This window comes from Triturus cristatus, chromosome 1_2 (assembly GCF_964204655.1).
Source record: "Triturus cristatus chromosome 1_2, aTriCri1.1, whole genome shotgun sequence".
NCBI lineage: Eukaryota > Metazoa > Chordata > Amphibia > Caudata > Salamandridae > Triturus > Triturus cristatus.
In genome coordinates, this window is record NC_140580.1 from 998249139 (window position 1) to 998271936 (window position 22798).

A 22798-nucleotide genomic window follows, 5' to 3' on the forward strand; every position below is an offset into this window, starting at 1 on the left:
TTCCAAGCAACCATCCAGGTGACTGGCACTATGGAAAAAACCTACTTACCAAGGTGAGCAATGGTCAGCATGCCTGACAGCTTTGCAACTCCTTGTTGCTGTTGTCGCCAGTCACCTATCAGCAGATCCACTACTCAGCCTGCGCAAACCTTCCATAATGCCAACACACAGCACTGAGCAGTTATCGGTACACAATACATTGATCCAAGGACAGAATGCTCTGCCTCTCAAAGGGGGAAAAATTAGCCCAACCTCCTTAAAAGGAAAAAAAACAATAGATAAGCCTGTTGTGTTTGAATGTAGAGGCTTGAGTACCTATCTTTAAGTAAGAACTTTCTGTATTGAAATTGACTGAAGTGTATTTAGTGGGGATAGGATAAACAGCAAGATAGGATAAACAGCAAATTCTGATTGTATTTAGAGTTTCACTTTGCTGCATGGAACATGCATGTGATGAACAGTCACTCTCTTTCATGCCCATTTCACTTTGCAGTGTGAAATGAACCTTGATATAGATGCCAAATAGACAAAAAAGATGTGCATCAAAAGTTAAGCCTGGAAGGGGACAATCACGAAGATAGCAGTGGAACTATAGTAAATCAAATTTTGTAATCTCAAAAGAAAGTAGAAGCTGCACAGACTAACTAAGTGAAACAGATTGTCCCCTGGTGCAGCATACATTTGCTCCACCTTTACACGTCACAAATACATAACAATTTCATGACATAAACATGCATTTAGAGCATGTTTTGGTGTGGTTTAACTACTAATAGAAAGTGTTGCACTTGACATTATTATTAAAGTGCACTCACAGTAGGATTAGAGACTTTACTCGTAATGTGTAACCTAACCATGTTAAATGATATATTCTTTGAAGTCTTGATGGATAAAACGTCATTACTTAGTAGACATGTATTCTTTATAGAAACAAAATCGATTTACATAATGTGTGCCTTAATACATTAAATGGCATTTACTGTTTAGATGATTGAGTAGAAACTATCCTCATGTTTTGACATTTCATTTTAATTAGGAACAAATTATGATTTATGTAATGTGCGCACTGTTTCATATGTTGCATACAAATGTAGTTCTTAGACATACTTGCACATATTCTTTTTTAGCTTTTACTGTATGACACATATAAGATGAATCTAAAGTACTGACAATTTACATTTACTTATGTTTAACTCTGCACATGCATGTTAAATGTGCACCATTGAATTAATACCTTAAGTTGCCTTAAGTAGGCCTATATTCCATGCTGCATAAATACTGTTTTTCATTTTCTGATGACATTACTTTTCTTGTAGGTGCAATTCTCATGATTGCTAGTTGAAGAATAGATACATTACGGTACTATTGATAGAGTGAGAGCCTGAGTAGAAGACCTTGATGAACATAGAGAACCAGCGCGTTATCTGAAAGGCCAATTTAGCACTTTCACAGCATAGCTTGAGTGTGAAAGGACAAAGTTTTCCAGTGTAGGATTCTTCACAATTATTGCAGTCTACAACATGAGAACGAAAGAGGACAATGTTACCCCTGATGATACATACAGTGGGGTGTTGCCTAAGAGACTCCTGTGTCATAATTTAGTATTCACACTGTCTGAGATCAGATCACTCTCAGAACGCTTTCAGAACCTTTCCGGACCCCTTAGTCACAATTGGTATTCACAAAAGGCATTTAGTAGTAGTAAAGTTAGGACTCCTAACTTTACTACTACTAAACTGAGGTAAAATCTTAAACTTACTCTTTTGGTATTCACAAAAGGCATTTAGTAGTAGTAAAGTTAGGACTGCTAGCTTTACTAATACTAAATGCCTTCTGTGAATACCAAAAGTAGTAAGTTTAGGATAGTATCTCAGATTAGTTCTGTGAATCAGCCCCTACCTGCTTTTCAACTCATGAAAAGATATGATGATGATGGCCTCCCCTTGAAACACATCCCCAAGATAAGAAATCCAAAGTTGATCCCAATGCAGAAAGCCCTCCAAACCTGACACCTGATTCAGCCACGTTCCACGCCACAGAAGGGGTCATCCCAGTGAGGCAGAGATACCAGCCGGTGAGATGAAGAGTTGCTTTCCAACAGACAAGGTACACTCGCGTACAGGAAGACAAGGTGGTTGGTACGCGTGCTCCCTATAAAAGATCAAGCATCCCATCCATTCCCAGTGTATGCATCTCCAACTGATAGGCCGGATCGTACCACCCCTCGGCGAACCATTTGTTGACTGAGACCAGATGTGCGGCTAGGTAATATAGGTAGATATCTGAGAGTCCTAAGCCTCCGTTAAAAGGAGACTCACACAATGAATGGAATGCTACTCCATGTCTGCCCCCAGGCCACACAAAACTGTTAATTTTTGTGGTTAAGGAGTGAAACCATTGCGAGGGATTTTAAAAATGGCCGCACGCCTCATGGGGTTCAGTGGCAGAGTGGCCCAACGATTGAAGTCGCGGTCAAGCTGCAAGTCCAGACCTCGGAAGTTAAGGGTCCAGGCCAGGTCCGGCATGGGAGACACATAGATCCATAGAGATTAAACAAGTTGTGCCGATAGGGAATGCTAGGACACCAAACTCGCCCCAGAGCATCGCCCCTGACCTCTACTAAACAAGATATGCCCTTGATAACTTGAAGACCAGATGTCTCTCTGCAAAGCTGAAGAAGCTTAAGACACCGGGGACCTTATATCTGAGGCCTATAAGGCACCCCTAAGGCAGGCCTTTCAATCTTGAAGGCAGGGAGCTATGTTATAAGTGCGCGGTGCCCTTGCATGAGCAGGAAACCCCAACAACCTTCGGAGTCCATTCACCCGGGTTGTAAGTGCATCAGTTATAACGATATATAGAGTGGCCATGAGTTATTACGCTATGGCTATCTCTAAACTGGCTTTAACGGACCCTGTCATGTTTGGTATCAAAAATGTTGAAATCATACCCCATGTCAGAGGTAACACCATAAACGGTGTAGTAGATATGATTCCATGCACTGTAAAGCTCCTCTGGGAGGCCCTCAGTGCTCCCGGTACCAGTCTTCTAGACCCGGACAGCAAACTATAGCTGCTGCCGACCAGAGACACGATTCTGCCCTTCTGCTGCTGAGCCAAGCTCAAGCAGGGAAAGGCAGGACAGTAGGTTTCCTGTCACAGGGAGGTGTGTCCACCTCCCAGACATGACTTAGTGTAGTGGGACAGGGGGAGTGCTTGCCAGAGCCATTAGACTGCTTAGGGTAGATTATCTCTCCTGGGGGATAACAGGTATTTGTGATGAATATTTTTGCTTTAAGCCTATCTTTTTCTTTCTTTTAATAAAGAGAGCCCAGCAGCTACCCCAACGATAAAGTATTGCAAAAAACACTACAAAATAAAATAAGAATTGACTGAGCGAAAGAGATGGCATCCTAAGTCAGACACGTGGTATATTGGGAACAATAAATGCTATACCCAGTTGGAGCTCTTCAAGAAGTTCTGATTTCCTTGCAAAGAGAGTTTTTCTTGTGATTGAACTTCACTTTCTTGATATCTGCTGTTATTATCTTTTCGTAGGTGACTCTTTATCGCACCAGAAGGGCCACGCCTTCTCAACAAAAGACCAAGACAATGATAAGCATAAATATAACTGTGCTGAGCGCTTCAAGGGTGCCTGGTGGTACAACACTTGTCACGATTCCAATTTAAATGGAAAATACTTGCTGGGTGCTCACAGCAGTAATGCTGATGGCATCAACTGGCTGAGGGGAAAGGGACATAACTATTCCTACAAACACTCCGAGATGAAGTTCAGACCTGCCTAGCAGAGTCTCAACAAAGACAAATGAACGACAATCTAATATTAGAACCTGATTGTATTACTTTCAGTTCTCTACAGCTTCAAACTCCTTGTTGCCCGTCAGAGACACACAATTTTGCAACGTCACCTTAAAGACGCTTTACTAACAATATTTCTGAAGGACAAAATAAACTGTAAGATGAAGCAAAACTATTTGATGCATTTCTTGTTTTCTTTGTTTTTACTTAAACGATGCAACCTGGATGGAAATCCTCCTATGACAGGAGATTGGGCCTAGGATGACCAACTAACCTGGATTTGATGGGATATTGCAGGTTTTCTTCTTATAATTAGTAGGAACTGTCATTGTAGAGTTATTTCTCTAACTGTGGACTCTACCAGTTTTATTTTTGAAAATCTTTACCTGGGCCCCAGCAATACTTTTGTGAAACAGACTCTCATGTTAGTCTTTCCATAGGCATTTCCATATCCTTTACTTCTCAATATGATAGCTGTTGCCCTTCCTCTACTATAAAATGACATTCTAAAGCACATTTCCAACATTAACACTCACTAAATTTCTACTCCAGAGCGTACCTTTTTTCCCTTAATAGTTTTCCTTTTCCTTTTATTTTTTACTCTATGCACTCACTTTTTTACTTCTGTCTTTTGAGTTTTGTGTGGTGGCCCACTAATCTACTTTAGTTCGGCAAGCGGTGCAAAATTTAGAAGTGGATACAGACCCTAAATAAATCTGCATTTGCATGATATGTACTAAAATGAATTACACATAATACAATTCAAACACCCAGAAAAAAATCCAAAAGTTACACATCACTATGATCACCGGGCAAAGCCTACCAAACAAATATATATTTTTATGACTTTAGTAAAGCTGCTCTATAATTATAGAATTTCGAATGCAATGTCATTGTTATTGTTTGCAACTGGGGGCAATAAAGGCTGTTATCATCTTTTGCTATTATGAGCATGAATTGAGGATTTGGAAGTGGGGCAATTAAAAGCCGTAGTTGCCCCGCAACTAAGCTGTTAGCACCCTCCTTCAAGACAAAATGAGAGTCTTGCAGCACAATGATCTTCTACTATCACAAGTTTAACTACAGGACAACGCTTTCTGACCAGTGTGTTGAAGAAAACTGCATACCCACCAATTTGACGTCATAAAAGTGCCCCCTCCACTTCTTTGTTCCACAGACAGACCCTCGTTTTCTTCCAAGCAACCATCCAGATGACCGACACTATAGTAAACAAGCATTGGCATATTCAATAGGTCTCGCCTTTGGAACCTTATAAGTATTTAGTTATGCAGTACTATATCCTAGGTGCAACAACATCAACTGTTGCATGTCTAAACACTTATAACGTCCCAAAGGCGAGACCTATAGGCTATGCCAATTCTTGTTTAATCTTGGGGTGGTAATATAAAAATTTTTAAAAAATCTTGGAGTGGTAAAGCAATATGGATATAGACTTTTCTGAGACACATAATGTCTATTTTTCATTCCTTTAAAATGATTCTAACAACTGACTCAAGAGTTCTTTTCTTCAATTTTAATTGTAAAAAAGAATACAACATTAACTGCTCCGAATGAGGCTCCATAAAAAACGCCTTAATGTTTTTGATGGGGACATGTCACCTTTCCATCAATTAAAGTTCGAAACGCTCAGCTATTTCCATGAAAAAGAATGGTCTAGGATTCAGCTACTTCTTGAACCACACTCCTGTGGGTAGCCTGTTTAGACACAAAGGCTACCAAATTAGCCTTTCAACAACTAGGCCTATAATGGGACACTCTAGCTAGACCAAGAGTTGTCTGATCTTTTCTCAAAGGTGAAACACACAGAATGTGCCTTTCCTATTTCTTGGTATGTATGTATATAATTTATGTATAGTACAATCAAAGCCACAAGAGTGTAGTCCAGTGTTTCTACTGCCTCTTGTTGAAGTCAATGATTTGATAGCGCCTTTGTTTTAGGCATTTCCCTTTTTGAAAAAAACATTTATGTACAACTTTAATGGTTACTGAATATTAACACTGGGTGTGGAACCCATGTTACATTTCTTCAGTTTGCTCTTGCAAAAAAAATGTTTAGTGCAGGCATAAGGTAAAAAAAATACACAAGCACTGGAAAAGGCAACAGATCTTGCTTTTCAGTCGATTACTCAAGTTGACTCTGCCGAAGCTTTTAGCCAATGCAGGCCCACAAATGTTTTTTTATTTTCAGACACTAAACACCATCAGCAAATAAAAAACAAATATATATATCAGATATGTTTAATACGTGCCTGCGCAAGTATGCATCAATGCGCAATGGCAGTTAAACTGATGAGATATCCCCGTGCATGCATAACGAGGCATGAATCATTACACGCCGTCTATTTTATTTTCGTTTAAATTTAATGCTCTCAGATAGACGTCCAAATCGGAGTGTTCAATTAAAAACTATAAAAAGTCCACCAAAGCATTCTTTTAAAGGAAAGAGCAGCCTAACAGCAAATTGTAGGTACTTGGCCTTCAGAAAACTGAAAATGAGACAGCATTCCCCAGGTGATGGGAATGAGGGTTTTGGGGGTTGCGGAGTCAACTACTGGTAAAGTGGGAGGGGGAAGAGAACCGAAAACACCGACGAGCAGGGTGAGCGGGGGGGAGGAGCATAGGGGGGAGCAACAGAGGAGGTGGGTGGTTAGGGAACAAACAGAAGCACAATAGAAGCAAACTGAGTTAGAACAAGGAGGACTGGGAGAAACACCAGGCAAGCTTAAGTGGGAGGAGAGGGCGGACAGGAGAATAAGTGATGTGAAGGGAAGCAGCACACACGGAGGAGAGGGGAAAAAATACACATGCACTCCTATGGAGTGCTGATCGAAAAACGAAAAGTAGTTCACTGAATGTAAGCAGGGGAGGAGTACAAGTCTTTCAGTTAAAAGAATGCCAAAAAAGCTGGTAAACCCCAGGAATAGGAAGAGATGTCATTAATTGAGATGCAAGTAAATTAGACTGACAAGCAAGTCAACCAAAGATAAGCAATGGACTAACCCTAAAACTCTCAGTAAGTATTGGTATTGTCCACAATGGGTTTTCAATAACAGACATCTAAAAACTATATGTAGGCAAGCCTGAAAAAATAAAACCTGCTGCCACCTAAACACTGTCGCCATAAACTTGCAATAAGTTTTTTTAAAATTTAAAAATAACTTCAGCATTGCATAACAATTCAGTATATAAGTAAGTGTGCCTTGCAGTATGCAGGTATACTTAGAACAGCTAAGGAAACTCTTTAGTTAAATGCACATCGCATATCAAAAGAAAAACCAATTCTGATTGGCACAAAGAAAAGGAACCACTAACTGAATAACTGTAGGCTAAAGACATAGGTTAAACAAGCAAGAATGACTAATGCAAAAGAAAAGATAAAGGATGGAAAGAAAAAAAGCATTGGCAACATATAGTATTAGTTCACCAGCCCTAGCACTGGAGCGCCCTTCTTTTCTGCGTGTGTGCAAATGTTATTAGGAAAAATGCTGTCATTCATAGTGCAAAAAAGGCCAATGAATGAAGTAGGTTGACCCACTGCCACATGCGATATGCTGGGAAGGGTTGGAGCAAAGTATAAATGGTAGTTGAAAAGACCAATGGATGAAGAGCTATAACTCAATGCACCAGTGTATGTGTGCCTATCCACTTCTAGAACACCTGGGCGATGATCCATAAGTAATGTCAGAAAAACAGTTTGTGAAACCTATAAGCAAGTCAATTTGTGTACTGTTTAACGGATGCACGTTGATGTTTCCTCGAAAAGGAAATAAAATAAAGCTCTTAAAGTGTTTTTGTGATACTCCGCCAGCAAAACAAAATACACAACGACTGTAACTAGGAGAAAAAACAAGGTCTTTGCAGAAAATGCATTATTGCTCCAATAGCTGTCACCCCCAGCAGCAGCTAGGAGGGTAACTGGATTTATGATGCAAATTGCTTCGGTCACCCACGTGTACTGTCAAACAATGTATTTCAGAGTACCAATTACCGCACTGCAATATCGCATCGGCACGGCTATTCCCACGGACAAATGACACCAGCCCAGCCTGGGTGTGATACCATTTATGGGCGATTAAACAAACTTTGAATCACTTTATTGACTAAACTCCTGCATCCGTTGCCTTCGCTCTTCATCAACAAGCGCGCGCGCCTCGCTCTGATGAGAAGAGGAAGCAGGGTGAGGGGAGAGAGGAGGGGGCCTGTGCCAGTTTTCCTTGCGGGAGCGAGCAGTCAAAGTTCGCTCCCGCAAGGGAATCGCCAAACGTGCACGCGTTGCAATTGAAAGCAATGCAACGCGTGCACGTTTTTGGGCGAAAAAGCGAACTGATTGCTAAAGGTCTCTGCTATGGAGCGCATGTGTGCTGCGTAGGTGAGACCTAACAACTACTTACCAAGGTGAGCGTTGGTCAGAAGGCGTGACAGCTTTGCAACTCCTTGCTGCTGTAGACACAGTCACCTCTAGGCAGATCCACTACTCAGCCCGCACAAACCTTCCATAATGCCATCACGCAGCACTGAGCAGTTATTGGCACACAACACATATAGTCAAAGAAATAATTTGCCCCTCAAAGGGGAAAAAATTAGCCCAACCTCCTTAAAAGGAAAAAAATTATAGAGATGCCTGTTATGTTTGAATGTAGAGTCTTAAGTACCTAACTTAAAGTAAGAACTTTCTGTAATGTAATTACCTGAAGTGTATTTAGTGGGACTAGGATAAGCAGCAAAGATAGTATACACAGCAAATTTTACTCTCTTTCACTCTCTTTCATAACCATTTCACTTTGCAGTGTGAAATGAAGGTTGATATAGATGCCAAATAGACAAAAAAGATGTGTATCAAAAGTTAAGCCTGGAAGGGGACAATTAAGAAGATAGCAGAGCAACTATAGTAAGTCATTTCATCTAATTTTGTAATCTCAAAAGAAAGTAGAAGCTGCACAGACTAATTAAGTGAAACAGATTGCCCCCTGGTGTAGCATACATGTGCTCCAACCTTTATGCGTCACAAATAAATAACAATTTTCATGACATAATCATGTTTTTGTGTGGTTTAACGACTAATAGAAAATGTTGCACTTGACATTATTATTAAAGTACACTCACTGTAGGATTAGAGACTTTACACAGAGGTGCCGATTATGATCCGGTAAAAACCGGGTACGAACCGTCGGACGGAGCATATTCTCCGTCCGACGCGTACCCGGTCGCAACAAAATACAAACATGTAAGTACGATTCACACGGAAACAACAGTTCCAAAACGAATAGTAAAAAACCCCGACCGACGAAAATTTACATACAAATGTGATCCGGGAAAGCGCCGACGCGACGTCGGGACGCACGCAGCCTGCCATTCACGAACCAGGAAGTACGATTCGCACTGACGTCACCCCGCACGGAGAATATTTTCCGGCAGCCAAAATCTGCCGGGAAATCAGGACGACGCGAACAAGGAGTACCTGCACGCGACGGACAGACATGGACCCGAACCTACGTGTCCTCCCGGCCCTCATAGCAGTCGACCTCCTCTACAGGTTACAACGCAGACGCCGCAGAAGGTCAGAACAACAAAGGGAGGGGGAAATGGGGGGGGGGCAAGAGCAGGGGCAGGCCACAAAACCCCCACCCAAGTCACACAGCACACATGCCCTGGACATACCTGACACCCAGGCCCTGGTCACTACGAGGGGGTGGGGGCGTGTCCAGCAAAGCCAGCGGATGCCACAACGGAAGTGGTTGACGACGCGAACCGGTAACACAACAATACAGGTACGTCCCGTACCCACGCCTGAAGAGCGTGGGTACGAGTCGTACCACGCCCACACCTACGTCACCCCAACAATGAAGGGACGGCTCGTACCCACGTGGCAAAGGCCTGGGTACGGCCCGCACAAGCATTCCACAGCGTGGGTACGGATATGTACGGAACGTAACCCCACCCGCGTATGCATGGAGCGTACCCCCCACCCCAACAGTGTCAGTACGACTCGTACCCTCACCCGCGTATGTATGGAGCGTACCCCCCATGCCAACAGTGTACGTACGGACCGTACCCCCACCCCGTATGCATGGAGCGTACCCCCCACCCCAACAGTGTCAGTACGACTCGTACCCTCACCCGCATATGTATGGAGCGTACCCCCCATGCCAACAGTGTACGTACGGACCGTACCCCCACCCCGTATGCATGGAGCATACCCCCCACCCCAACAGTGTCAGTGCGACTCGTACCCTCACCCGCGTATGTATGGAGCGTACCCCCATGCCAACAGTGTACGTACGGACCGTACCCCCACCCCATATGCATGGAGCGTACCCCCACCCCAACCGTGTATGTACGACCGTACCCTCACCCGCGTATGCATGGAGCGTACCTCCACCCCAACCGTGTATGTACGACTCGTACCCTCACCCGCATATGCATGGAGCGTACCCCCCACCCCAACCGTGTATGTACGACCCGTACCCTCACCCACGTATGCATGGAGCGTACCCCCCACCCCAACCGTGTATGTACGACCCGTACCCCCACACCGTATGCATGGAGCGTACCCCCACCCCAACCGTGTATGTACGACCGTACCCTCACCCGTGTATGCATGGAGCGTACCTCCACCCCAACCGTGTATGTACGACTCGTACCCTCACCCGCGTATGTACGGAGCGAACACACACCCGTGTATGTCCTAGGCGTACATATCCTGAAATAGGAGGGGTGGGTGCCTATCACTCCCAGCAGTGCCCAGACATAGGAGGGGTGGGTGCAGAGTCCTCCCAGCAGTGCCCAGACATGAGAGGGGTGGGTGCAGAGTCCTCCCAGCAGTCCCCAGACACAGGAGGGGTGGGTGCAGAGTCCATCCAGCAGTGCCCAGACACAGGAGGGGTGGGTGCCTATCACTCCCAGCAGTGCCCAGACATAGGAGGGGGTGGGTGCAGAGTCCTCCCAGCAGTGCCCAGACATGAGAGGGGTGGGTGCAGAGTTCTTCCAGCAGTGCCCAGACACAGGAGGGGCGGATGCAGAGTCCTCCCAGCAGTGCCCAGACATAGGAGGGGTGGGTGCAGGGTCCTCCCAGCAGTGCCCAGACATGAGAGGGGTGGGTGCAGAGTCCTCCCAGCAGTGCCCAGACATGAGAGGGGTGGGTGCAGAGTCCTCCCAGCAGTGCCCAGACATGGGAGGGGTGGGTGCAGAGTCCTCACAGCAGTGCCCAGACACAGGAGGGGTGGGTGCCTATCACTCCCAGCAGTGCCCAGACATAGGAGGGGTGGGTGCAGAGTCCTCCCAGCAGTGGCCAGACATAGATGGGGTGGGTGCAGAGTCCTCCCAGCAGTGCCCAGACATGAGAGGGGTGGGTGCAGAGTCCTCCCAGCAGTGCCCAGACATGAGAGGGGTGGGTGCAGAGTCCTCAAAGCAGTGCCCAGACACAGGAGGGGTGGGTGCCTATCACTCCCAGCAGTGCCCAGACATAGGAGGGGTGGGTGCAGAGTCCTCCCAGCAGTGCCCAGACATAGGAGGGGTGGGTGCAGAGTCCTCCCAGCAGTGCCCAGACATGAGAGGGGTGGGTGCAGAGTCCTCCCAGCAGTGCCCAGACATGAGAGGGGTGGGTGCAGAGTCCTCCCAGCAGTGCCCAGACACAGGAGGGGTGGGTGCAGAGTCCTCCCAGCAGTGCCCAGACATGAGAGGGGTGGGTGCAGAGTCCTCACAGCAGTGCCCAGACACAGGAGGGGTGGGTGCCTATCACTCCCAGCAGTGCCCAGACATAGGAGGGGTGGGTGCAGAGTCCTCCCAGCAGTGCCCAGACATAGGAGGGGTGGGTGCAGAGTCCTCCCAGCAGTGCCCAGACACAAGAGGGGTGGGTGCAGAGTCCTCCCAGCAGTGCCCAGACATGAGAGGGGTGGGTGCAGAGTCCTCCCAGCAGTGCCCAGACACAGGAGGAGTGGGTGCCTATCACTCCCAGTAGTGCCCAGACATAGGAGGGGTGGGTGCAGAGTCCTCCCAGCAGTGCCCAGACATGAGAGGGGTGGGTGCAGAGTCCTCCCAGCAGTGCCCAGACACAGGAGGGGTGGGTGCAGAGTCCTCCCAGCAGTGCCCAGACATAGGAGGGGTGGGTGCAGAGTCCTCCCAGCAGTGCCCAGACATGAGAGGGGTGGGTGCAGAGTCCTCCCAGCAGTGCCCAGACATGAGAGGGGTGGGTGCAGAGTCCTCCCAGCAGTGCCCAGACATGAGAGGGGTGGGTGCAGAGTCCTCCCAGCAGTGCCCAGACACAGGAGGGGTGGGTGCAGAGTCCTCCCAGCAGTGCCCAGACATAGGAGGGGTGGGTGCAGAGTCCTCCCAGCAGTGCCCAGACACAGGAGGGGTGGGTGCCTATCACTCCCAGCAGTGCCCAGACACAGGAGGGGTGGGTGCCTATCACTCCCAGCAGTGCCCAGACACAGGAGGGGTGGGTGCCTATCACTCCCAGCAGTGCCCAGACATAGCAGGGGTGGGTGCAGAGTCCTCCCAGCAGTGCCCAGACATGAGAGGGGTGGGTGCAGAGTCCTCCCAGCAGTGCCCAGACACAGGAGGGGTGGGTGCCTAACACTCACAGCAGTGCCCCTGGAAATAAAAGGGTGGAGTACCCACAGATCCAATGCCCACAAATGTCAGTCAGGTGCACAAAGACCCTGCAGGGAAGATGTCAGGTTACACAGAGGAATGAACACACCTTGGTACGATGTCACCATGCAGCAACTGCTCACATGAACAAAGTGATGTAGCCAACAGCTTGTGATGGCACACAGATACCAGGATCCACCCTATGACCAGCACAAGACTACAATTCCCACACACCCAACACATAATCACCACCCAAAATAATGTGGCCGGTCCACCAACAGCAATACCAGACAGACAGTAGTGTACGAAGGAAAAAAAAATTGCTTTAATCAGCATCCATAAATGTTTAGGTCCCTTGAAAGATCAAAATGTACAATGCCCATAGGGCAATCCACAGTTCACATCCAGGTGCTGGACACAGTGGGACACGTGTCCCCTAGCTTGCCTGCACAGTCAGACTCCATCGTCTTCCAGAGGGGTGAGGGCATCATGTGGGGGGGAAGGATCAGGCACCACAGGGACATGAGGGCGAAGGGTAGGCGTCGTGGGTGCAGGGATGGAGGACTCCACCACAGGGGTGGGGCAGGGCCAAAGGCGGAGGCCAGGATGGCGCTGCACACCTTAGCAAGGTCCTCCAGCGACTCCCCTGCACCCGAAGGAACCACAGGCCCCAAGGAGGGGGGGGGGTCAGAGGGATGGGTCGCAGCGCCACTGGGGGAGGGTGTGGACAGGGGGGGGGACTCAACTCCCCTGCCGGTGTCCTGCCTCCACCGCTTGCGGGGTGGTGCCACACTGGGGCTGATGGACAGACTGGGCAGGACTGACCCTGTATCCGACTCTTGGCCAGGAGAGCTGAGGGGAGGGGATTTGGAGGGAGTGGATTTTGTGGAATGCGGACTCCCACTCTGGCTGCGTGTCTCATATTTGCCCCCGACCCAGTGGGTGTGCCTACTTCACCCTGTGTGTGCGTGCCAGGAGGTGTGCGTTTGACCTTCCCTGCTGGTGTGGTGCCTGTGTCTGGTGGGGTGGGTGCATGCTGACGTCTGGGTGTACGTGGGACAGGCATGGGAGTGGGAAGTGTGGATGGGGCAGGGGTAGGGGGTTGGACGAAGTGCTGCAGGAGACCCACTGCTGCAGTCAGTGTCGAGTCAATCGACCTCAGCAAGTTGCGTTGGTCAGCCTGCGATGAGTAAATGCCCTCCAAGTATGCCTCCATGTTGGTCAGCACTTGGCTGTGGCCATGGAGGACATTAAGGATCGCAGCCTGACCAACCTGCAACTGCCGCTGGATGTCCACAGACTCGGCATTGGCGGCAGCAGTGGAGACAGGGGCAGGGGGTGCGGTGCCTGGCAGGAAGGAGACATGCGGTGACCGGGCATGCTGGGAAGGGACACGAGCAAGTGGGAGGCGGCTGATGGCAATGGAGGGGGCGGGGAGAGATGTTGTTCCGCTGTCAGCTGCTGGTGCAGCCTCCGCCCACTCGGAGAGATCATCCTCGGACCCGTCAGCTTCATATTCTGTCGTGCCAGTGGACAGGTCCTCGGCCTCACTCTCCTCCACCTCAGTTCCACTCAATGTGCCAGCCACGATGTCACCGCTGGCACTGGTGCTCGGTCCCTCCGCTCCGTCTGTGCTCATGTCTCCCTCCGTGTCCCCCGACGATGCTGTGGGCAAGGTGAAGAGACATCAATTAATCATACACCTGTATACATATGTCACATGAGTCCAATCTACATAGGTTACAGTGCATAGCCTGAAAAGAAAGATCAGTAACATCTACAAAACAAGGTACAGATGTAGGGCATGCAACACACAGTTGGTTGACCCATCATGCCACTGAAAAACTATGGAGAGCATGACACAATAGCAAATGACATGAAATGTACTTTGACAGAGGAGCCAGGCCCTGGGGACAATCCAGCACTGCATCTGCACCACACAGCGTTTGCGAATATAGAGATGAGCAGGGACCAAATCCATGAACTTGAGGCACATGCTGCATAGGTAATACTGAAAACATGCCCACCATGACTGGCTCACTGCACCTTGAGTGTAGGTGCAGACAAACATCACACACTGGCCAGACCTAGCAAGGAGATATCAGGTTTTGACATGTAGGCTTTGCCCGCACCAACCCCCCCCCTACATAAGACAATTTCTTGAGACACAGGAAGCACTTACATCTCTTAGTCTGGGTGAAATACACATGGGCTGGATAAATGCAAGATTGGACACAAAATACCCAAGGTGCGCCTGTCCAAATAATCATGTACAAATGGGCATCATCAGATGATTGTGACAAGACACACAGGCACTGGCCACCGTGAGTATGAACAAGGAAAATCAGGTCAGGCTGTACAGTGGACACTTGTACTACATTTTACGTCAATATAAATTGGGCCAGGGTACAATGGCACAGAGCACAACCTATGCTGTAGACACAGAGATTGTCGACATTTTTGGATTACACACATGATACCTAGGAAAATATGCCCCAGGGGACAGTAGTGGCCACACAACTCCATGCTCCTGAATGGGAATGACTGCAACACACGCTACCATCCCTGCACTATGCGTATCGCACATTCATGCACATCATGTCACAGGCCACCACATAGGACATGCGTGCTGTAAGGCCTGACACTTGAGAGACTAACTCCCATGTCTGGACTCAGCATCAGTGCCAACTGACATGGAACCCACAAGTACAGAACTGGACAGGGCACAGGCAAGGTCCCAAAACCTGTTACACACCACCCCCACACATGATGCTACAGGCATAGTACACGTGGAGAAAGTGCCAGCCTACATAACCTTGTGAAGGAGTGACTACACACAGACCAGGGAACACATTGCAAGGAGGGGAAGGGAGGCAGGAGAGCACCGCTATACTGTGGGTAACAGGATCTGCACAGCACCTTTAAACCCTGGCAGTGTATCCATGCAACTGTGCACTTACAAATGGTGGTGACACACAACAAACACACATGTACCTACCCCCTTCCTGCTGCTGCTTCTCCTGTAAGTGCCTGTCCAAGTCTGGAAATACCACCGCCAGCACACGCTTGTGGATGTGGGTCAGACGGCGGCGCCCGCGGTTCTTATGGGTCTCAGGTGAGTCCCCCAGCAGGACCCGTGCGATCCTCCGCGTCCAGCACCGGATATCCTGCCAGCGTTTCCTCACCTGGGCCAGGCGCCGCTTGCGACCCTCCGTCCTCCGCACGGCACTGACGGCGGTCAGCCAGATCTGCTTCTTGGCAGAGGCACCTACCTGTGAGGATGAACAAGTGACACTACATCAATACACCTGCCACATGTCACAGAGACACATATAAGAACAAATTAGCTGGTTACAACAAGGCATGTTCTGCAGCCAACGCATTGCACCTTTGTCATAGGGACATTCTCCTCTGGGGAAGGGCAAAAGCAGTGCGTGCCATTGAAAGTACACAGGTGGAATGAGGCCAACGACACAATCAATGATCCAGGCTCACACTGTGCATCACACCCACCCCTCCTGCGTATGGGCACTGCTGTGAGGACACTGCACCCACCCCTCTCATGTCTAGGCACTGCTGGGAGGACTCTGCACCCACCCCTCTCATGTCTGGGCACTGGTGTGAGGACTCTGCACCCACCCCTCTCATGTCTGGGCACTGCTGGGAGGACTCTGCACCCACCCCTCTCATGTCTGGGCACTGCTGGGAGGACTCTGCACCCACCCCTCCTATGTCTGGGCACTGCTGGGAGTGATAGGCACCCACCCCTCCTGTGTCTGGGCACTGCTGTGAGGACTCTGCACCCACCCCTCTCATGTCTGGGCACTGCTGTGAGGACTCTGCACCCACCCCTCTCATGTCTGGGCACTGCTGGGAGGACTCTGCACCCACCCCTCTCATGTCTGGGCACTGCTGGGAGGACTCTGCACCCACCCCTCCTATGTCTGGGCACTGCTGGGAAGACTCTGCACCCACCCCTCCTGTGTCTGGGCACTGCTGGGAGGACTCTGCACCCACCCCTCTCATGTCTGGGCACTGCTGGGAGGACTCTGCACCCACCCCTCTCATGTCTGGGCACTGCTGGGAGGACTCTGCACCCACCCCTCTCATGTCTGGGCACTGCTGGGAGGACTCTGCACCCACCCCTCTCATGTCTGGGCACTGCTGGGAGGACTCTGCACCCACCCCTTCTATGTCTGGGCACTGCTGGGAGTGATAGGCACCCACCCCTCCTATGTCTGGGCACTGCTGGGAGTGATAGGCACCCACCCCTCCAATGTCTGGGCACTGCTGGGAGTGATAGGCACCCACCCCTCCTATGTCTGGGCACTGCTGGGAGGACTCTGCACCCACCCCTCCTGTGTCTGGGCAGTGCTGGGAGGACTCTGCACCCACCCCTCTCATGTCTGGGCACTGCTGGGAGGACTCTGCACACACCCCTCCTGCGTCTGGGCGGCACCTCAAAGCAGTCACATGCCACAGGCCACTGACGCTACCTCAGCAGAGTACACAGACACACACAGGCACAGGACATTCACCTGCCATTGCCCAATGCAGCAACATACCTCACTCTGCACATGTGCCACTACACGGGGGGGGCTCACAGGTGTGGGGCTGGCTCTGCACGTCAGACACACAGCACTGCTCCATGCTCACATCAGATGGGCAGGGTATATCCATCCCTCATGCAGCCCGGGTGCTACACTCCACATATGCACTCACCCACATGACAGGGGACTTACAAACACACACCAATGTCCAGGGAACAATCACATCATTTGGACACTCGCAGCACATGTACACTAAACAAACACACATCTGTGGGTACTGCCACCTGTCACACTGGGGGGACCACAGATTCACATGAGGACTGTAGTAACAACATTCCCAGGAGGATTAGACAGGCAGAATGTGTAATGCCACATGCAGTGATTGTCACAGTACACACAATGCAAGTGAGGAGAGCAGACATGCACCACAGCATGCTCTGGCTGGGAGACATCAGGCATTCCCCCCCCTGGGACCCCCCCTACAGTACATAGCATGTGTGTCACACCTGGACACAATGCCAGAAGTCACAGTCACAAAAAAGGGACACAGTCTGTGCTAGTAGCCTCTGCACTCACCTGATACCCTGGTCGCCCATACAGCAGGGGGTACTGTGGGAGGATCACATTCAGCAATGCCAGGTTCTCCTCCAGGGTGAAAGGCTGGGAACTCTCCACAGACCTTGACATGGTTCCAGGGAATCAGGAGCAGCAGCTGGGTCCTAGAATCTAAAGATGTGCAGGCAAGTGCTCCCTCATGGGACCTGGCAGCCTGATATCTGCCTTGCTGGCCTGTTTCATGCACAGGAGTACAGAGTGATTGGTCACTCACATTTGCATCCTACGTTTCCTCCAATCCCTTCAAACCTAGCACAGTCAGTGGTTTTTCATATTTTTTTCTTCAGCATGATGTCAACTCCAGAACCACATTGCAACAAAGTAGATTCATTCAAACTGACTTCTGCTGTGCACCTTCCTGAAAAAAATCAAACTTTTAAATTGGTCTCCATGACAACCAGCATGCATGTAGGCCTTTATACTTGTCCCTCATGTGTCCCCTATGTAATATGGAGTTTCACACACAGGTACGGTACGTACCGGGGCCCTAGGGCACCCCAAATGCATAGCAACGGCCCGTACAGGCGTGTGTACGGTCCGTATCACTATGGGTACGCATACGCGAGCACACCCATAGTGATAGTGAGCGTTCGCGCGTATGTACGGTCTGTATCACTATGGGTACGCACACGCGAGCACACCCATCGTGATAGTGAGCGTACATACGCGCGTACGCTCACTATCACTATGGGTGTGCTCGCATATGCGTACCCATAGTGATACGGACCGTACATACGCGCGAACGCTCACTATCACTATGGGTGTGCTCGCGTATACGTACCCATAGTGATACGGACCGTACATACGCGCGAACGCTCACTATCACTATGGGTGTGCTCGCGTATGCGTACCCATAGTGATACGGACCGTACATACGTGCGTACGCTCACTATCACTATGGGTGTGCTCGCGTATGCGTACCCATAGTGATACGGACCGTACATACGCGCGTACGCTCACTATCACTATGGGTGTGCTCGCGTATGCGTACCCATAGTGATACGGACCGTACATACGTGCGTACGCTCACTATCACTATGGGTGTGCTCGCGTATGCGTACCCATAGTGATACGGACCGTACATACGCGCGAACGCTCACTATCACTATGGGTGTGCTCGCGTATGCGTACCCATAGTGATACGGACCATACATACGCGCGTACACTCACTATCACGATGGGTAGGCCTACGGCAGCACTCCCATGGTGATAGTGCACGTACACACGCCCTCAGTGCGAATGTACAGTGCCTTACACACATAACAGTGGTGACAGGCAGCACACAGAAGGTAATGGAGCTGACATACTTGTCCATGGATGGACATCAAGGCATTGTCTGGCCAGTGCTACATGTGTGGGGCACAGGTGTGAAAGGCTGTGAGGTGCCACATTACTCCTGAGTCTTGAAGGCAATAGATGTATGATGAGAAGTGTACAGATGTCATGTGTGACGGTGCTATATGTGCCAGACATGGCCTTCACTCCTTTGACATATGTGCATGTCGTACAGCACACTTGAGATGGCCGTCCCTGGCGTGGCACAGTCACCAACACACGCAAGTGTCCCCTGATGCCCGCTAAAGGGGTTACCACACCAGACATGTGACTACACACGGTGCACGATGTGACTATGTCATGTATGTGTGGTGTGTTCACATTAGCTTGATGTTGGTGTTCCCACAAAAGCATCTCCTGCTGGTGCAACCAACATGTGTCTGGGTGTAGATGGACATGGCACACTGTTACGCACACCAGGCCACATGTGTTATCGGATGTTAGGTGTGTATGTATGCATGGGACACGGAGTAGCGTAACAATGACCTGTCTGCATCCTCTCAATGTATGTGTGGTCAGTGATGTCATGTACACCTTCATGGCAAGGTGTGTGGGCTGTCCTAGTGTAATGTCATGTGACCTGTGGCTCTGGTGTTCCGCTACCTGTCTCTGCAATCAACATCCTACTTCTGCTGATATGTTGATGTATGTCACTCCTGTATTGCGTCTGGCTGTTCACTTACACTGGGACACAGCTAGTCACATGCCATGGGATGTGGAGGTTCACAATCTCCGTGTGTAGCTGGTTCTTGGTAGGAGTGTCACCTGGCAGCCATACATGTCCAGGGCATGTAGCACATACCTGACTCCCTATGTACCATATGTGTATTGACAGATTGACATGTGCTCAGTACATACAAATTGTTGTTGTAGTGCACTCACTCTTACTTGTCACTTCCAAATTACTGCAGAGCGCCGCCTCTTCCCCGACCAATTCCGGACTTGGCTGACATGTGGGAGAATGACTGTATACGCTGCTACCGCTTCCCCCAACCGTTGATTGAGGAGTTGACGGCAAGGCTGGCACCACACCTGCAACCGCTGCACAGGTATCCTACAGCACTGACACCCAAGCTGAAGGTAATGGCTGCCCTACATTTCTTTGCCACGGGTACCTTCCAAAATACCATTGCCCATGTTGGTGGCATGTCCCAGAGCATGTTCAGCCATGTGCTGCATGATTTCTTAGAGGCCATGTTGCTTCACCTGGATGAGTTCATCCATTTCCCAACTCCTGAAATGTTGACTGGTGTCAAGCGTGGCTTCTATGCCCTGGGAGGGATGCCCCATGTCATTGGGTCCATAGATGGGACACAAGTGGCTTTGGTACCACCACAGGCACAGGAGGTAGCGTACAGGAATCGCAAGCACTACCACTCCATCAATGCCCTTGTGGTGTGTCTGTCCAACATGGTGATTTCACATGTCTGTGCTCGTTTTCCAGGATCAGCACACGATGCCTACATCATGAGGCGTAGCAGGGTGCCTGAAATGATGACGCAGCTGTGCAACGAACGAGCATGTGTTGTTGGTGGGTACACTCTTGCTGTCCTGTATTTTGCGTAGCCTTCCAGCCCGACCGCTTACCCTGTCCTACTAATGTCCATGGTGTTTCCATGTAGGGGACGCTGGCTATCCCAACATGCCATGGCTGATCACACCTCTCCGCAACCCAATCACGCCGGCCCAGCTCCGCTACAACACCGCCCAAGGCCGGACAAGGCGAGTGATAGAGAGGACATTTGGCCTCCTGAAGAGCCGATTCAGATGCCTCCACAAGACCGGCGGCGCCCTCCCATATGCCCCGGCGAAGGTCTGCAAAATCTTCATGGTGTGCTGCATGCTGCACAACATGGCAGTTGAGAAAGCTGTGCCACTCATCCTGGATCAAGATGATCAGGACCATCCACCCGTGGAGGACGAAGGGCTTGCAATGGGGCTAGTGATGTGGAAGATGTGGTTCCGCAAGAGGACATCCGGAGTAGGCTCATACGCGACTTCTTTGCTTAGTGGTGAGCACCAGTGTCTGAGTGTGCACGCATTGGTCCCCGTGTGGCATGTGTTGCGATGTGTGTGTCCATCTGCATGTATGGCACGTGAGTCAGAGGTGTGTGTGGATGTGTCACTCGAGTGATGGTGCCAGTGATGTGTGTATTTCACCAGTCATAATTGTGACCTAGCATGTTGTCATCCTTACATGTGTCGAGTACATGCACATGCAGGTGGCTGTGCTTTTTGTGGCTGACTTCTTGTGTGTCTCTCTTCCCCAGGTACTTGCACATGCCGTCTGCTGCTTGCATTGTTGTGGCACTGCTATTCCTCATGGACACGTCATCGTGTGCTGACTCAGCGTTACATGCACGGACAAGTTTGGAAGTCTCCTTAGGGTAAGGGATGCATCAGGGGTGTATTGGGTGTGGCAGTTGTTCACGATGTGTGCACAATGCCCCTGTCTATGTTTGGTTCCTCTGCAGACATGTTGCATCACCATGGGACACATTACATGTAGCTGGATACACATGAACAGATGGTCAGACTTGTTGACAGTCAACTGTAATGGGATAGTGGATTGTGATGATGGCATCAATGTGTGTAACAATGCCCTCGGACACATACGGTTTGCATTGGCTTGACATGGTGTGGGACATCCACATCAGAGGATCAATGGTGTATGGCAGCCTCTCTGTGAGCAGCAGGGGGTGTGGAGCCGTTACCCGGCACTTGTGTGCACGTTCCATTGATATCACGCATTTGTGGGGCAGAAGGGGGGTGCCAGTGTTGGACCCACATGTTCATCCACATGACCTGTGTATGTGTACTCCGAGTTGCCTCTGCATTCCGGAATACATGACTAATAAAGGTGTCCCTATGCCTCCAAGGTGCCTCTTCTCAGTCAATGCTGGTGTGTTGCCACGGTGCATATGACATGTCTGGCATGGTTTTCAGTCATAGTGGCTATGTGTCTATGTGTAGAGTAGCAAGTTGCAAGCTGTTTGTGTGGGATTGGACTCTGTATTGTGCATGATGTCCATGACTGCGTGGGTATTGTGACATGTGCCATCCCCATGCATCCAACGTTGGCCAGGCCACCATTCTCTGCATCCACAAGACTCAAGCTTGCAGGACATGGTCCTGCCACCTGTCTACACTTACCTGGGTGCCCCCAGGACACTCCACATGATCCCTGACCTCTGCATGACTGTTGCTGTACTCAATTAGTCTGTTGGCACGGTAGTGCGGCCACCCCCTCAGCTGGTTGGGCCCATCACAGGTGTGTATGGTGCTCCATGTCTGTCTTGCCTGATACATTGTGACCCATGTGAGTCCTGTGCCGGACTCAGGCCCCAGGGTGTGGATGGTTGAAGTCATTTGAGAACTCAGGCATGCTTAGACTTTACAAGACACATGTAAGGTAATAATGCAAGATGTAGGCATCATCTCTTAAGCGTGTTAGTTTTTATTTGTGTTGGGGTAGGTGTGGGGGGGCGGGTATGACAAGAGGGGCTTTCCGGGTGTGTGGAATCCAAAGTTCACTGGAGGAGTTGGTGTCCTTGCCATTGAAAATCCTCAGGGTACATGCCACAGTCTTTGGCCACATTGGTCAGAGAGTGACAAGCAAGTCCATGTGGCAGAGAATGTCATTTGCTGCTGTGCTGCTGTTTCTCCAGTGGGCCAGGTGCCAGGCCAGGTGTCCTGGGAGATGGTGCTGTTGCTCCGACCCTCACGGTCTTTTCCGTGGACGACCCGCCCTCCTGCGGGAACCCTCAGAAGCAGGCCGTGACAATGCTTGGGAAGCTCCGTCGGATGTATCCTCCTCCTCCTGATCCCTCCCTGTGGGTGGTGATGTTCTTCGCCTGGTGGCACAGGGAG

The 22798-nt window shown here is 49.7% G+C and overlaps 1 protein-coding gene across 1 annotated transcript in view; it reads left to right on the plus strand.

Moving 5' to 3' along the window:
• Positions 1 to 3983, plus strand: part of LOC146868564 (ficolin-2-like) — a 319234-nt gene extending 315251 nt beyond the window's left edge. Inside the window, exon 10 of the mRNA XM_085611295.1 lies at positions 3555 to 3983. Coding sequence (XP_085467421.1) covers positions 3555 to 3802 — 248 coding nt within the window. The 3' untranslated portion in view covers positions 3803 to 3983. The remainder of the gene's footprint in view (positions 1 to 3554) is intronic.
• The last annotated feature ends 18815 nt before the right edge of the window (positions 3984 to 22798 follow it).